General features: G+C 41.7%; 1 protein-coding gene across 7 annotated transcripts in view; it reads left to right on the plus strand.

Annotated features, from left to right (window-relative positions):
- KHDRBS3 (KH RNA binding domain containing, signal transduction associated 3) overlaps nucleotides 1–16,560 on the plus strand; it is a 118,172-nt gene that overhangs the window by 41,972 nt on the left and 59,640 nt on the right. For all 7 annotated transcript variants that reach the window (XR_014026038.1, XR_014026039.1, XR_014026040.1 and 4 more), the window contains exon 2: nucleotides 4,820–4,938. Coding sequence is in view for 2 of the 7 variants with exons in the window: in XM_081324719.1 (XP_081180845.1) it covers nucleotides 4,820–4,938 (119 nt within the window). In the remaining 5 variants the exon portion in view is untranslated. The remainder of the gene's footprint in view (nucleotides 1–4,819; nucleotides 4,939–16,560) is intronic.

Raw genomic sequence — 16,560 nt, forward strand, 5'->3', positions numbered from 1 at the left:
AACAATCCTTTGCTTAGCCTATTGTGCTCTGCATAAAATTCGGTAATTCCTTTATCTGACCTGAATTTCTAGGTATTGGGTCCATGATCTGGGAACATGGGATTTTAATCCTTAGCATTATAAAAAGAACTTAATCACACACTCATGTATTATTCTGAGCTGGGAGACTACAACGGAACACAAAGCTTACTAGTAACACAGTATGTAATCTAGAGATTAAAGAAGGTAAATCCTACTCATTCGACTTCAAAAATCTGATTAGATTCCTCTTGTTGTTCTAGCCCTGTTATATCTACAACTAAATCAGTGTGCTGCATGTGAAAATAGCCCAGTGGGGACTTTTGAGTGTTACATCGATATCCAGTTTTCCTTAAACCAGGAGTGAATATGAAAGGGGACGACGTTCTTGCATTGTTTTTGTGATACTAAAAACCCAGCCTAGGTGTCTGGATTTTCCAGATAGTGAAGCGGAGGAACTTATGAGATGTACTTTGCAACTATATACCTTACAGCGTTATAGACTTGAGCAGCTTGCATCTTTCAGGTTGTAATTCTCTTTTTTTTTTTAAGGATTTGACATAGGTTGCTGTTGACTGCCGTATTAACAAAACGGTAGGTGCTCTTTACGGCCATTTAGAGAACTTTGGTGTAGTTTGGAATGCACGAACCAACTTTTAAAGCAATTCAAATGTTTTTATAGGATGAAACCTCGAAAGATTTTGCAGGTAGCCCTAGACTTAACAACCGTTCATTTAGTGACCCTTCAAAATTACAACGGCACTGAGAAAAAGTTACATAGGACTTGTTATTGCATTTATGACCGTCACAGCATCCCCATGGGCAAAGGATCAAAATTCAGGCACTTGTCAGCCAACCTGTAATTACAATGGTTGAAGCATCCTGAGGTCATGCAATCACCGTTTTGTAACCTTCCTACGGGCTTCCAAAAACAAGCAGTCAATGGGGGGGGCATCAGATTTACTTAATGATTGTGTTGTGATTCAGGGTCAGCCTGTGGGTTCGGCAGTTGGGTCGGACGACTCAGAGGAGGAGGAGGGGGGTGTTGAAGAGCTTGCTGATGAGAGCCCTCAGCCAGGCCCCTCCCACCTGGTCACGACGGAGACCCAGCTGTGTGAGCCTGACAGCGTGGATGAAGATGACCCACAGCTGGCCCTGTTCAAGGACGCCCGACGCAGGAGGCAGTCAATCAGGAGTAAACAGAGGAAGGCAATGGGGCACCTCGGAAGTAGGCAGAGAGAAGCCATGCCCTGAACTGTATAAAAGGGGAATGCGTGGGAGGGCTGGTTTGCTGAAGGCAACCGCTTGAATAGTTCCTGTTTCCTAGCTCCTGTTTCATGGTTGGTGTCTTGTTTTGCTCTGTTTTATGTTAATAAATTTGGCAGGCTTAATTCCAGCCTCTTGCCGTTTGTAAAGGGGTTGTCCCTGCCTTTTTTGCAGGGCCGGTAGCAGGCTGGTACAGAACAGTTTGGCTGATTTCCTGAACAACTGCAGTGATTTGGTTAAAAAACAGGGCAAAACTGTAAAATTGAGCGGGAGCCCCCTAACTACTTGCTTAGCAGTGGACAGTCTGGTCCCAGTCATGATTGTAAGTCAGAGACCACCTGAAATAGCCCTGCCAGAAAGAAAAAAACAACCCATAATTGACTTTTATGGGTTGCTCATCAAGTTGATGCTCTCCAGATATATTTGGGGCACAGCTCTTTGCACTCCAGCCATTGTTTTGTGGCGAGTTGGGTTTCCTCTCAGTGATTGTATAAAAAGTCTGAATGTTTAAAGGTAAAGGTAAAGGTTCCCCCGCACATGCGTGCTAGTCGTTTCCGACTCTAGGGGCCGGTGCTCATCTCCGTTTCAAAGCCAAAGAGCCAGCGCTTGTCCGAGGACGTCTCCGTGGTCATGTGGCCGGCATGACTAGACGCCAAAGGCGCACGGAACGCTGTTACCTTCCCACCGTAGCGGTCCCTATTTTTCTACTTGCATTTTTTATGTGCTTTCGAACTGCTAGGTTGGCAGAAGCTGGGACAAGTAACAGGCGCTCACTCTGTTACACGGCACTCGGGATTCGACCCGCCAAACTGCCGACCTTCTGATCGACAAGCTCAGTGTCCTAACCCACTGAGCCACCGCGTCCCTCCTAAATGTTTAACTCAACAATCTATACGTAGTAGGCCAGTTGCCCAGCAAGAGCAGAAGATTATTCCTGTTAAGCGATATGGGTAGAAACATAATTAGTTCAAGATAACAAAAAAGTGGTCCTCGTGATTGCTGTGGCATAGCGAGCGAAATAAGCTCAGTTTTACAAATAAGATTGGCTTTTCGAGTTGCTGGACAACCCCTTGGTTTTCTTTCTCTCCTTGTAATGTAAGAGATTGAATCAGATTTTGAAAAAGTGTCTTACAAAAAAATACTGAAAATATACATCTCAGGGTTGAACTGAGGAGTCCTTGGTACTCTCTGAGCTTGGCTTGGGGGGTCTTCAAACTTGGCCCTTTTATGACTTGTGGACTTCAACTCCCAGAATTCCTCAGCCAGGTGCCTGGCTGAGGAATTCTGGGAGTTGAAGTCCACAAGTCATAAAAGGGCCAAGTTTGAAGAGCCCTGGCTTAGGTATTGTTTTTAGACATTTTGTTATCAGTCGCGTCATCAGCTCTAAGGAAGGGAGTATGGTCTTTACTTCCTGTTCATATACGGTATAGGTCAGGGGTGTCAAAACTCATCACGTGATGTGTCGTATTCGTATCGCAACTTTTTTCCCATTGCCGGAGCTGGGGTGGGCACGGTTTCGGCATGATACATCCGTCCCGTGGGCCGGCAGTTTGATGCCCCTGGTATAGGTAGTCCTCAATTTAAAACCATTTGTTAGTGACAGGTAGCTCAAAGATACAACAGTACAGGAAAATGTGACGTGTGACTGGTCCTCACACTTATGGATCACTGCAGCATCACACGATCAAAACTCAACAAGCATAGGTTTATGATGATTGTGGCATTCTGAGTTCACGCCATCTCCATTTGTGACTTTTCCAGCAATCAATCAATGGGGAAAGCTGCTTAACAGCCACACGATTCAGTTAAAACAGGGGTCTTCAAACTTGGCCCTTTTATGACTTGTGGACTTCAACTCCCAGAATTCCTCATCCAGGTACGTTGGCTGAGGAATTCTGGGAGTTGAAGTCCACAAGTCATAAAAGGGCCAAGTTTGAAGACCCCTGACTTAAAACTTTTAGTGATTCTCTTAATGACCATGGCAAAAATAGATAAAATCTGATGTGATTAGGATATTGTTTCCTGCTTGATTGCTTGAGTTGGTAGTTCGTTGATTAGGTTATTGTTTACTCTTTGATTCTTTTTCTGGTGTTAATCCTGGTGTTACTCCTTGTTTAGATAGGTGTTGATTGCTGGCAAAGAGATTTCTGGTCTTCACTGTTTCTTTTTTTAGTTCCACAAAAATTACTTGATAATGAATCGAACAGCTGGAGTTTGCATTTCTGGCTTGTCACTTTATTGTTATTTGTATACACGCCTGTTCTATTTTTAAAGTATGGCTCTTTATTAAATATATTGGAGATGCGTGACTTAATTTTAGAAGAACGCGACTGTTATGCCAACAGATTCAGAGCTTGACACAAGTAGCTGATAAAACGCTACCCTGTGCGTTTTTTTAACTGCATATTTTTAGACCACTCCAAGCGTTTTTCTGCCCGACCGTTTTATAGAGCGTTTGCAAAAAAAATAAATACATGTATAAAAGCATGTAACACTTTAAAACTTGAATGCTCGTTCCAGGCTAAATGTGAAAGGCAGTCTGTATCGTTAAGGGAAGAGATAGCTACGTGCAGATGTCCCATCGGTACAAAATGCTCTTCTGAGGCTGCCTTCCTTAAGCAGAATTCTGTGTTTTAGATAAGCGTGAGGAAGACTTTTGAGTTTTAGTAAAGAATTGGGAATAAAGGGAATGTGGCATATCCTTGGGCCAGAGTTAATTATGTTCCACAAAAAAAAAATGCTCCGTTTCCTAGAGTAGAAGAGGAGGAAAAAAAAAATGTAAAATCAGGCAAAGCAAAAAAATTTCATACAGCAATGGTCCCCAGCCTTTCCAGTTTTGTGGACCTGTGGGGTGACGGGGGAATGGATGGGACGTGGCCCAATACCTGGCTATGGCCCTGGGGGTTGGTGACCCCTGTTATACAGCAGGAACTTTTAGGGTGCAAGAATCGCTATCCAATATGTTTCTTGGGCTGGATCTGGTGGTTATGGTTATTTTAATCCCATTTATATCCCGCCCTTCTCCGAAGACTCAGGGCGGCTTACAATCTAAGCACAAATCAAATGTGCTTAGCAATAGCCTTCATTCTATGTATATGCCTGCTTATTAGGGCTTTCACACACACACACCCCAAGCGGCATTATTACAAAGTCAGCTTAATTGCCCCCAACAATCTGGGTCCTCATTTTACCTACCTCGGAAGGATGGAAGGCTGAGTCAACCTTGAGCCTGGTGCAGGGGTAGGCAACCTTGGCTCTTTTATGACTCGTGGACTTCAACTCCCAGAATTCCTGAGCCACCATGGCTGCCTCAGGAATTCTGGGAGTTGAAGTCCACGAGTCATAAAAGAGCCAAGGTTGCCTACCCCTGGCCTGGTGGGATGCGAACCTGCACTAATTGCAGGCAGCTGGTGTTAACTTAAGGAGGCATTAGTGGGAGATCAATTGCCCTATTGAAGTCTTGCCTGTTTTAAATAAAGATATAGTTGTTTAGGAAAGTTAATTCTAAAACAAGTTTTGTATTTCCTGTTAACAGAAATTGATAAGTTCCAGAAAGGAGAAAGCAAAGAAGAAGAAAAGTTCATTGATGTCGTGATTAATAAAAACATGAAACTGGGACAAAAAGTATTAATTCCAGTAAAGCAATTTCCTAAGGTAAGTTCAGTGTCGTTTCTGCTCATTGTATTTGATACTGTGCACTGTGACTGTACATATTCTCAGATTTGACAGGATAGCTAGAAAGAATCATGCAATCTTTCCACAAACGTTAGGAAATATAGATTCAGTTTTATTTTTTTATTTTTTTTAAAAAAAATATTACCTGGGTATATTCACTAATTAGTTAAATTGAATAATTGATAATTAGTGCTATCTATTTATAAAATGTTCATGTTACAAACCAATGCAAATGAACACTTTTTTTTTGATTGCACAAAACGTTGAAAAAGCACTGTAAAATCTTTGTATTTTGTGGACCCCTCCCTTTTTTAGATCAGTTTTTTACTAGCTTAGGCACAGGTGATTTATAAAACAATGGATGTATCTGAATGAGTAACTTCCATCCCCGAAAATCCCAGTGTTTGATTTGGGTCAATAAATGACTCCATTCTTAAAAATCATTAAAATAGTTGAACAGTGTCCTTCCAAGAGCTGTTAAAACTCCCATTTCAGTTTTCGGCCTTCCCTTTTGTAAGAGAAATGTAATCGTAATGAGCCAAGAGAACTATTTATTTATTCAATTTCTGTAGCTGTCCACCTCGGTCAATGACTCTCAATTAAAAAAAAAGTGTATTACAATCACAATGCTGTACTAGAAACATTTTAAAACGATAAAAACAATGGAAGCATCCAAAGCAAATAATTTTATTTTTACTAATAAATAACTATTGTTGGGCTCTTTGATGTACCTTGACTTCTATAAGATGTTGCCTGTATTGATATTCTAAAAGAGAGAGAGAAAGGGAAAGAGCTCTACTCACAAAAGCTGTGGTTTTAGTTATTACTGTTTTGAACAGATGATACAGTCCCTGAAGTGGAATTAATAGGTGTGTGCAAAACCTAATCATCTGAGAATTGCATGTTGCAGAGAATTGACCATTTGGGGAAAGCTGAATTTCCAGGATTTTCGGGAAGGAGAAAGCGGGTTGCTTCTGGTTTGGAGGGTTAACTCCAGAAAAAACAACAGGTAGTTTGTCAGAGCATGCACAGTCTTATTGGGCTGAGGGTAACCCAGGAGTAAATACAATAAACAGTGGTTTGTAATTCAATGGTGGTTTATATTATACTATCTACAAATATACACTGGAAACAAAATACATACAGGTGATAAAACAGCAAATACAGCAGTTACAGCAGTCAAACGGATGAGAGAGAAAGACTCCAGCAAAAAAAAACTTCCCTTTTATACTCAGACCCTTAAAGGGATACACACATTTGCTGGAATTTTTTGCTGGAGTTCTCTCGTCCGTTTGACTGTTGTAACTGCTGTGTATTGGAGTTTGCTGTTTCACCATGTGTATGTATTTTATTTCTAGTGTATATAATAGTGCACTATAAACCGCCATTTAATTACAAACCGCTGTTTACTGTATTTACTCCTGGGTTACCTCACTTCAAAAAGAGTGTGCATGCTCTGATATAGTTTTTGACTTCTGGCCAGTTGCTTAGCAACCATTGGAAGCTACAAAGGACACCTCCAGAAGTTACTTAAAATCCAGTTTTGGAGCTCCATCAGTTGCAATACTCCCCTGTTGGTCATATGACTACTTTTTGGGAGCTTTGCAACCAGCTCACCTTTACAAATGGTTGCAACATTCCATGGTCATGTTGCTGAAATAGTGTAATTTACTATGCTTTTTTTGCTAAAATCTGGTCTTTTCAGCTGGTTTCTGGCAAAAAAAGAAGACCACGGGAATATATGGATTTGTTTAATGACCACTGCAAAAAAAAAGTGGGTCTGTCCCCGTGGGGGCCCTGACTTACAACGATCATGATTGAGCGACAGAAATCCTGGATTGAATTATGGTTGTAAATCAAGGGCTTCCTGTATAAGAACAATGCGATCAGCACATCCCTCAGCTAGAAAATAAATTAAGCGGTGATTTGAATTAAGAATGTAGGCAGGTATTTAATTCTGATGGTTATGTATGCAGAAGCACGGCTTTTGATACTTCTGACAGTTGTTTCCAGCCATACCTCAGGATGCCCTTAATTACATTTCTGTTCTTGTTTAAATAGAACCAAACCAGCTGAAGATGGCTGATCCATTTTTTTATTATTATTTGTTTGGGTGGGTGTTGCGATCTGTATATGCCTTTTTTCTAAAAGGAAGAGCTTGAGATTTTTGAGAATTGTTTGCCTTGTAGCAATAAGAATGCAATTCAATTCAATTCAATTCTGAATAGAGTTTGAAGGGACCTTGGGGGTCTTTTAGTCCAGCCCCCTGCTCAAATTGCCACTGGTTACAGCTTATTTTATTGATAGCAAAGGGAAGGCTGGTTCAATCACAATAATTAATTGTATCCTGACACACTAACCACCATGCTGCTGTTCTTTGGGAAGACTCACGGGAACAGCGTCTGTTGCTGTGTATCTTCAAAAATGGGGGTGGGGGAGAATTAGCTTTCTAAATTGCTTGCATCAAGTAACAAAACTTAGAGTTTTAATATTTCAGAATTGATCCTTTGGGTCGGTCTGCAACGCTCAGGCTTCAGATTTATATTTTAAAGAAGCTGCTTGACATCGTGAAATAGATTTCTTGCATGGTTTACGGTAAATGAGTAATTCCTCGTTTTACAAATGCACTGAAGATTTATTTATCCCGCTGCTTTCCCTTAATGGAGTACCTAGCCGAGTATTTCAAACCGTTCGGTTAGTGCGGAAAGAAGCCTTGCAATCATTAAATCGTGACAGGATTTGGATTATATTGACCACCGTTCCATTAAACTGAAAACTAGATCTTTATGTTTGTTAACTATGGGGCACGTTTCAAGCAATGATAGTTTCTGATAAAGTGAGGGAATTGTTGACAAGGCATTACTGATGTCTGGAGGGTTTTTTTTAAAGGTATTGTTATTAAATGAGGCTGAATCTATACAATAAAGCTTAATGGCAGTTTCCCTACTCCCATGGTGGCGAACCTACAGCACGCGTGCCACAGGTGGCACGCAGAGCCCTCTCTGTGGGCACCTGCACCGTCGCCCCCGGTCCTAGGCCTTCAGCTGGGTTTTATAAAATCTCTTCGTTTTAGGCCTCTGCTGCCATGTGCAAAAAAAAAAGTTCAGTCAATCAATCAATTTCAACTTCTCGCGGGAAAAAAAAAGATCTCGCAAAGTTGGAATTGATTGAGCTTTTTAATCCCACCTAGTCTGCCAATTCCACCACAGCCATGCCCATCCAATTGGCCACGCCCACCCAATGGGCCATGCCCACCTGGCACCCAACGATACGTAAGTGAGTTTTGGGTTGCAATTTGGGCACCCAGTCTCTAAAAGGATCGACATCACTGCCCTACTCCCTTCCCAGTAATTTGTCGTGGCTTTCTCAAAAGATTAAAAGTTTGCAAATGCTGCTGGATTTTTTTGCTGTTGTCAAAAGTCCCACAAAGAAGCTGCACTATCTGCAATTAACAACACCTAGATTGGTGGCTTTTCTACACCACAGCCCTTCTTTTAAATGCCTTTTGTGGCCACCAAGACTTAACTCAAGATTTGTGGTGGGGGGGCTGTGATGACATCAGCCCCCCCCCCAGAGGTCCGCAGACCACAAGCTGAAGACCACTGCCTAAATTATCAATTAAGAAGCAGCCTTGTTGAATTTGACATCCTCCAGTTTGGTTGGACCTTTTCACCCATAATTCCTAGCTAGACTAGTCTTTGGGACTACAATTCCCAGCCAAGCTAGCTTAGCCCCAGATTGGGGGAGGCTACACATAAGTTGTGTGATTATTCAGGGTTTACATCGTCGATGAATATAAATAGTTTTGGGTGAAGTGTCCACAGCTTTATTTCCTCCATTGTGAACTCTCTATATCAGGGGTCTTCAAACTCGGCCCTTTTATGACTCATGGACTTCAACTCCCAGAATTCCTCAGCCAGAGGCTGGATCCCCCGAAAGAAGTCTTCGCCGAGAAAAGGGGTGGCAAGCTTCCACCGCCCCATTCTCTCAGCGGAGGCTTGCAGAGGTGGCGGCGGAGCTGCGCGCGCAGCTCTCCAAACCGCCGCCGCCTGTTTGGAGAGCTGCTGCCTTCGTCCATGTTTGACGAAAGCAGCAGCTCTCCAAACTGGGGGGTGGAAGTTCTTTTTTTTTTTGTTCACTGGAGTATAAGCCGAAGTGGATTTTTCAGCCCAAAAAGTGGGCTGAAAAATTCGGCTTATACTCAAGTATATACGGTATATACATGGGAAATATGGGTGTTTTTGCAAATATATATATGGGAAATATAAGCGTTAACCGCATATGTACACAGATAAGTCCATCGGCAGATAAGCTGAACTCCATTTGGGGTGTGTGTTTAGGCCCCTGAAATTGAGTAAAAATATTACACCACATTGGAAGAAATGGATGTGCAACAATGGGTAGGTATTATGTTCAGATTTGACAAAAGGATAAAGAAAAACGCCTATAAGAATACGATGAACGTTTTTGGAATTCTTGCATCTTAAAATATAATCTTGTTTTTTGTTTATTATTGTGCCTATCAATGCATTGGTACATTTCTTCAGTGCAATTTGTAAATGCTGCACTTTCTTTGATTATTTTTTTTAAGAAATCCCTGATGTAGTCCATAAGAAGGAATTAATCTTCTGCAATGACAGCTAAGCTTGCTCAGAATTTCTACATTACGTGACTGTCAAATGAGCTAAACATAGCCCACGACAATGAACCTAGAATGAAATCTTACATAATACTTGCAAGCATTTGAGTCTCCAAGAACTTTATATCAAACCAAGGGGATTTGATTTCCAGGAAAAGTAAAGACGGGAAGAAGAAGAAGAAAAAATGGGCGATTCAAACTCTCTTCAGGATGTAATATTCTTGGGTGAAATGTAAGATAATTTCCAGAGTTGCAGTGTACATCTTGAATTTCCAAGTACAACAGTGTAACTTTAGATCCGGTTGTCGTATCTAGTTGCACTACAAAGGAAATGTAATACTCTGCATCCTGCCTTGTTTTCTGAAAATGTAAAACGCATCTGCGAAAGTCTACAACCTTTCTGAATAACGGCAGAAGGGAGAAAGCCAACTCAGCAGTCCATCTGGTTAGAAGACCAGGGATAACTTAAGGCGTACTAGAAAATAAGGAATCAGACCCAAATAAGGCAAGGCACTTTATACAGAGAAGGAGACAGAGCATCCCCAGCACAGATAGTTCTTCTCTGTAAATTATTACAATAAAAACTACAGTGCCTTCCGTGACATTTCATTAGAGGGAATCCTCAACTTACGACCACAATTGACTCCCAAATTTCTGTTGCTAAGCGAGACAGTAAAGTAGGTTTTGCCCCATTTTAAGACCTTGGTTGCCACGTTTGTTAAGTGAAACACTGCAGTTACAGCTGTGAAGTGTGTCTGGTTTCCCCATTCACTTTGCTGGTCTAAAATCCAGAGGCCCCTCAACAATCTGTCTCAAAAATAAGCCATTCTAATCGGTTTCTGGAATTGGGTATGTCTAGTTTAATGAAGAGAAGGATGAAGGGGGACATGATAGCAGTGTTCCAATATCTCAGGGGCTGCCACAAAGAGGAGGGACTCAAGCTATTCTCCAAAGCACCTGAAGGCAGGACAAGAAGCAACGGATGAAAACTAATCAAGGAGAGAAGCAACCTTAGAAATAAGGAGAAATTTCCTGACAATTTGAACAATGAATCAGTGGAACAACCTGCCTCCAGAAATGGTGAATGCTCCAACACTGGAAGTTTTTAAGAGACTAGACAGTCACTTGTCTTAAATAGTATAGGTTCTCCTGCCTAAGCAGGGGGTTGGACTAGAAGACCTCCAAGGTCCTTCTCTTCTCTTCTCTTCTCTTCTCTTCTCTTCTCTTCTCTTCTCTTCTCTTCTCTCCTCTCCTCTCCTCTCCTCTCCTCTCCTCTCCTCTCCTCTCCTCTCCTCTCCTCTCTTCCCCTCCCCTCCCTTCCCCTCCCTTCCCTTCCCTTCCCTATTTTCTATTCTATTCTATTCTATTCTATTCTATTCTATTCTATTCTATTCTATTCTATTCTATTCTGTTCTGTTCTGTTCTGTTCTGTTCTATTCTATTCTATTCTATTCTATTCTATTCTTTTTATTCTATTCTATTCCCATTCTCCATTCCACATCATAGCATCTCACATAATCTTTTGTATCTGTTGAGAGTTCTTCTACCTACCAACACAAGGGGTGTGGTTTGAAAAAGGCCGTGTAATGCTTTATCTCTGGGTAGCCTTGGGTTAAAAGAAACCAACACCCAGTGAAAGCAAGTGGAATAACTCTTAATTTCCCTTCCTCTCGTTACTTGACCGCTGCTGATTTTTTTTTCTGACTTTCACTTCCCTTTCCCTTCCCAACTTTGGCAGCAAAGACTCTGTTGAGGTTTTGGCTCGGCCTTCCCTGATCCAGTACCATCCAAATGAATTGGACTGCAATTGGCAGAATGCATTGGAAAGAAGCCAGGATTTTAAAAAAAAGAGCAACCTGACTGCAGGGCCGATCTGAAGCGAAAAGAATGTATTTTTCAACCCCTTTTACGCTGGGAATTTGTTGCTTAGTTAGCAGCAGACAAACCCCAATCAGTATTACTGGGGAAGAGAATGATGCTTTAAGCTGTCTCTTTCCAGATCTTCCCTACGTCAGAATTGTTTTAACTTCATCTTTCCATCCTGTTATCTCCTAGTCAGCAATCCTGAGCAAAGTTGCTGTTTCTGTGCTACTGCTAGCTACAAAAATATGGCTATCCTGAGGCAGATGGGAATTAATAATACGAAGTAACGTAAGAAAAGAAGGACCACAATGATGGTATGAAATGTATCCTGTTTTGCTAGCTGGCTGGCTGGATCTATTTGTCCATCCATCCATCCATCCATCCATCCAAAGGGAAAGTGTGGGTTCTGTCTTTCCACAATTATCTACATACATATGGATAGCACATACATACACATGCATATGTAAGCAGACAAAACACATGGTGTAGCTGAACTGGTCATTATATTTATTTGGTTATGAGCCACCTACGGTCACCTCTTGGTGAGATGGGCAGCATAGAAATTTAATAAATGAATAAAATAAATGCCATGGATCACTTTGGACCAGTCTGTCTCTCTTGGCTTTTGGATTAAAAATAAAATAAAAAACCTGCAATAGATCAATGTGGCAGATGATGATCTAAAGCCTTCAGTGAATAGACCTCCATTCTGCAGTGGATTGATTCAGACTAAGGTGTGTGATTGCCTGTCTGTATCTATCTATCTTATCTCTCTCTCTCTCTTTCTCTCTCTCTCTCTCCCTCCCTCCCTCCCTCTCCCTCCCTCCCTCCCTCCCTCCCTCCCTCTCTCTCTCTCTCTCTCTCTCTCTCTCTCCACACCTGGCTGACCTGGACTGACAGGGATTTTAATTATGTTTACAATTGGTCACATGATCAAAATTCAGATGCTTGGCAACTGACTGGTATTTGTGACGGTTGCAGAGTCAACGGGGAAATGAGATTCACTTAACTGTGGTACTTACTTAACAGCGGTGGCAAGAAAAGTCATAAAATGAGGCAAAACTCCCTTAAATGTCTCAAGTAGAAATTTTGGGCTCCATCGTGGTCATAAGTTGAGGACTACCTGTACATATATCTAATAAAAATATCAACAGCACTTAGACTTACATATTGCTTCACAGTGCTTTATAGCCCTTTGTAAGTGATTTACAGCAAACACTCTTTTCCAACAACCCAAGAGATGACTCTATACATGGACATCACCACACAGTCAACACAGAAATCAGATTGACTATATGCTCTGCAGACAAAGATGGAGAAACTCTATACAGTCAGTAAAAACAAGACCAGGAGCTGACTGTGGCTCAGACCATGAGCTTCTCGTTGCAAAGTTTAGGCTTAAATTAAAGAAAGTAGGGAAAAGCGCTAGGCCAGTCAGGTATGAATTAAATCATATCCCTGTTGAATATACAGTAGAGGTGACAAATAGATTTAAGGAATTAGATCTGATAGAGTGCCTGAAGAACTATGGACAGAGATTCACAACATTGTACAAGAGGTAGCAACTAAAACCATCTCAAAGAAAAAGAAATGTAAGAAAGCAAAATGGCTGTCTGAGGAAGCTTTGCAAATAGCTGAGGAAAGGAGGGAAGCGAAAGGCAAGGGAGAAAAAGAAAGATACACCCAATTGAATGCAGAATTCCAGAGAATAGCTAGAAGAGATAAGAATGCCTTCTAAAATGAACAGTGCAAAGAAATAGAAGAAAACAATAGAATAGGGAGGACCAGAGATCTCTTCAAGAAAATTGGAGAGATGAAGGTAACATTTCATGCAAAAATGGGCATGATAAAGGACCAAAATGGCAGGGACCTAACAAAGGCAGAAGAGATTAAGAAGAGGTGGCAAAATTACACAGAAGAACTATACAAGAACGAGCTTAACGTCCCTGATAACCACGATGAGGTGGTCACTGACCTCGAGCCAGACATCCTAGAATGTGAAGTGAAGTGGGCTTTAGAAAAGCTGAGCAACAACAAAGCTAGTGGAGGTGACAGTATTCCAGCTGAGCTATTCAAAATCTTAAAAGACGATGCAGTAAAAGTGCTACACTCAATTTGCCAGCAAATTTGGAAAACTCAACAGTGGCCACAGGATTGGAAAAGATCAGTTTACATTCCAATTCCAAAGAAAGGCAGTGCCAAAGAATGTTCAAACTACCGCACCATTGCACTGATTTCTCATGCTAGTAAAGTTATGCTTAAAATCCTACAAGCTAGACTCCAGCAGTATGTGAATTGAGAACTACCAGAAGTACAGGCAGGATTTCGAAGAGGCAGAGGAACTAGAGATCAAATTGCCAGCATACGCTGGATCATGGAGAAAGCTAGGGAGTTCCAGAAAAACATCTATTTCTGCTTCATTGACTATGCTAAAGCCTTTGATCACAACAAACTGTGGCAAGTTCTTAAAGAGATGGGCGTACCAGACCATCTTATTTGTCTCTTGAGAAACCTATATGCGGGTCAAGAAGCAACAGTGAGAACTGGACACAGAACCACTGATTGGTTCAAAATTGGGAAAGGAGTCCGGCAAGGCTGTATACTGTCTCCCTGCCTATTTAACTTATATGCAGAGCACATCATGAGAAAGGCAGGGCTAGATGAATCAAAAGTTGGAATTAAGATTGCCGGGAGAAATATCAACAAACTAAGACATGCAGATGATACCACTTTAATGGCAGAAAGTGAAGAAGAACTAAAGAGGCTCTTGTTGCGGGTGAAGAAGGAGAGTGCAAATGTTGGGTTGAAACTTAACATTAAGAAAACCCAGATCATGGCATCCGGCCCTCTCAATTCCTGGCAAATAGATGGGGAAGAAATGGAGGTAGTGACAGATTTTATTTTCCTGGGCTCCAAGATCACTGCAGATGGGGACTGTAGCCAAGAAACTAAAAGATGCTTGCTCCTGGGGAGGAAAGCCATGGCAAATCTAGACAGCACACTAAAAAGCAGAGACATCACCCTGTCAAGGAAAGTGCGTATAGTCAAGGCTGTGGTCTTCCCAGTTGCAATGTATGGCAGTGAAAGTTGGACCATAAGAAAGGCTGAGCGCCAAAGAATTGAGGCCTTTGAACTATGGTGCTAGAGAAGACTGCTGTGAGTCCCTTGGACTGCAAGGTGATCAAACCGGTTAGTCCTAGAGGAGATCAACCCTGACTGCTCTTTAGAAGACCAGATCCTGAATTTGAAACTCAAATACTTTGGCCACCTAATGAGACGGAAGGACTCACTGGAGAAGAGCCTAATGCTGGGAAAGATTGAGGGCAATAGAAGAAGGGGATGACAGAGAATGAGGTGGCTGGATGGAGTCACTGGAATGTTGTCTATGGGGTCGTGATGGGTCAGACACGACTTCGCAGCTAACAACAACAAAGTGGCCTACAGAGGCAGCATCGTACCCCGACAATCTGGTTTCTCATTTTACGGACATCAGAAGGATGGGAGGCTGAGTCAACCTTGAGCCAGTGAGGATCGAACTCTTGGCAGTGAGCAGAATTAGCCTGCAATATTGCATTCTGACCACTGTGCCACCACGATTCTTGCAAATACAAATGTATCCCAGCAGTTATACATGTTCGTCTTAAGGTACAGTCTGACAAGAGTTTCCTAAATTTAAACATTTCCCCAGTTACGGGCTAAAGGACCAAGAACTGCAGAAAATCTACAAAATGGCAAGGCAAAGTTGGATGCAGTGATTGGCATCTAAGAATCCTAACTGGACAGGTTTCTTCTACTCCATGACTGTCAATCCAATAGAAATTCTGCAGGCTGTCAAAAGGCAAAAAAGAACAATAAAAACATTCCCCAGCTCTGAGTAATCTCCCAGGCTACGTTTGATCCAGCCCAAAGAGCTGAAATAATCTGTCGAAAGAACTTGAATGCTACAGCTTACATCCCTGGCTCTTTTGCCATCTTCCATTCATCAAAAGGCCCTTCAGTCCTCAAGGGGACCCATTTTTTTTCTCCTCAAGAGAGCGCTTATTTTTAGTTTTTTGCCTCTTCAGGGTCTGATCAGAGACAGATTGCCTTCTCACTGCTGGAAGCCATCTTGGCTGGTCCTGTCAAGTGTGTCTTGCTTTGCCTCAGAACGTCAGTTGGTGTCATCTCTTGTCAATCTCTGTCCGTTCCCAGTAGAGATGAGCATTTTCAGTGTCTCGACCAGGGGTAGGCGACCTTGGCTCTTTTATGACCTGTGGACTTCAATACCCAGAATTCCTGAACCAACCATGCTGCGGGGAAAGAGAGAGGTTTCCAACCTAAGCCATGGTGGCTCAGGAATTCTAGGAGTTGAAGTCCACAAGTCATAAAAGAGCCAAGGTTGTCTACCCCAGAGGTGTCCAAATCTTAACAAATTTAAGACTTCTGGACTTCAACTCCCAGAATTCCCCAGCCAGCTATGGACAACCCTGATCTACACCTGGCCGTTCTCTGACTTGTGGTCAGGTATTTTGTGAGATAAACGGGGAAAATGGATCAGTGGTAATTTCATCCGTACCTTATGGTTTCTTGTCTTCCCCAGAAAGCAAAAAGACCATATTGAATCCAGATGAGCTTTACTTAACTGTGGCAAGAAAGGACATAAATTGGGGCCAAAGTCAATAGCTGTCTTGCTTAGTGACAAATTTTAGGCTCAGTTGTGGTTCTAAGATGAGGACTACCTGTATATGTTTTTCACAGAAATAGATTAATTTAATGGGTATTCTTTAATTATTTTTGACTGAATTGGAGCTCCAGATTTTTGTTTTCAGATTCTTACAATTTTTTTTTGTTCCCTTTATCACTTCTTATGTACCTTTCTATTTACCCTAGAACTTTTTAATGTGAAGAAAGCTGCCAGCAGCAAAAGTGCTAGCATTATGGTAATAATTTTTTATATGTTCCTCCTCTTACTTGTCCTCATCAGCAGCAAAATTTACAGCCTAATGTGTTTCTTTATTTCACAGAAATAGACAAATGCTGTTTTCAGCAGCACTTTTTTTTTTATGCCCGGCACAAATCTTAAGTCAAGCTTACAGCTTCTCAGCACTATGGGTAGATAC

Source organism: Vipera berus (genome assembly GCF_964194415.1).
Source record: "Vipera berus genome assembly, chromosome: 3".
In the NCBI taxonomy this organism is placed as follows: domain Eukaryota; kingdom Metazoa; phylum Chordata; class Lepidosauria; order Squamata; family Viperidae; genus Vipera; species Vipera berus.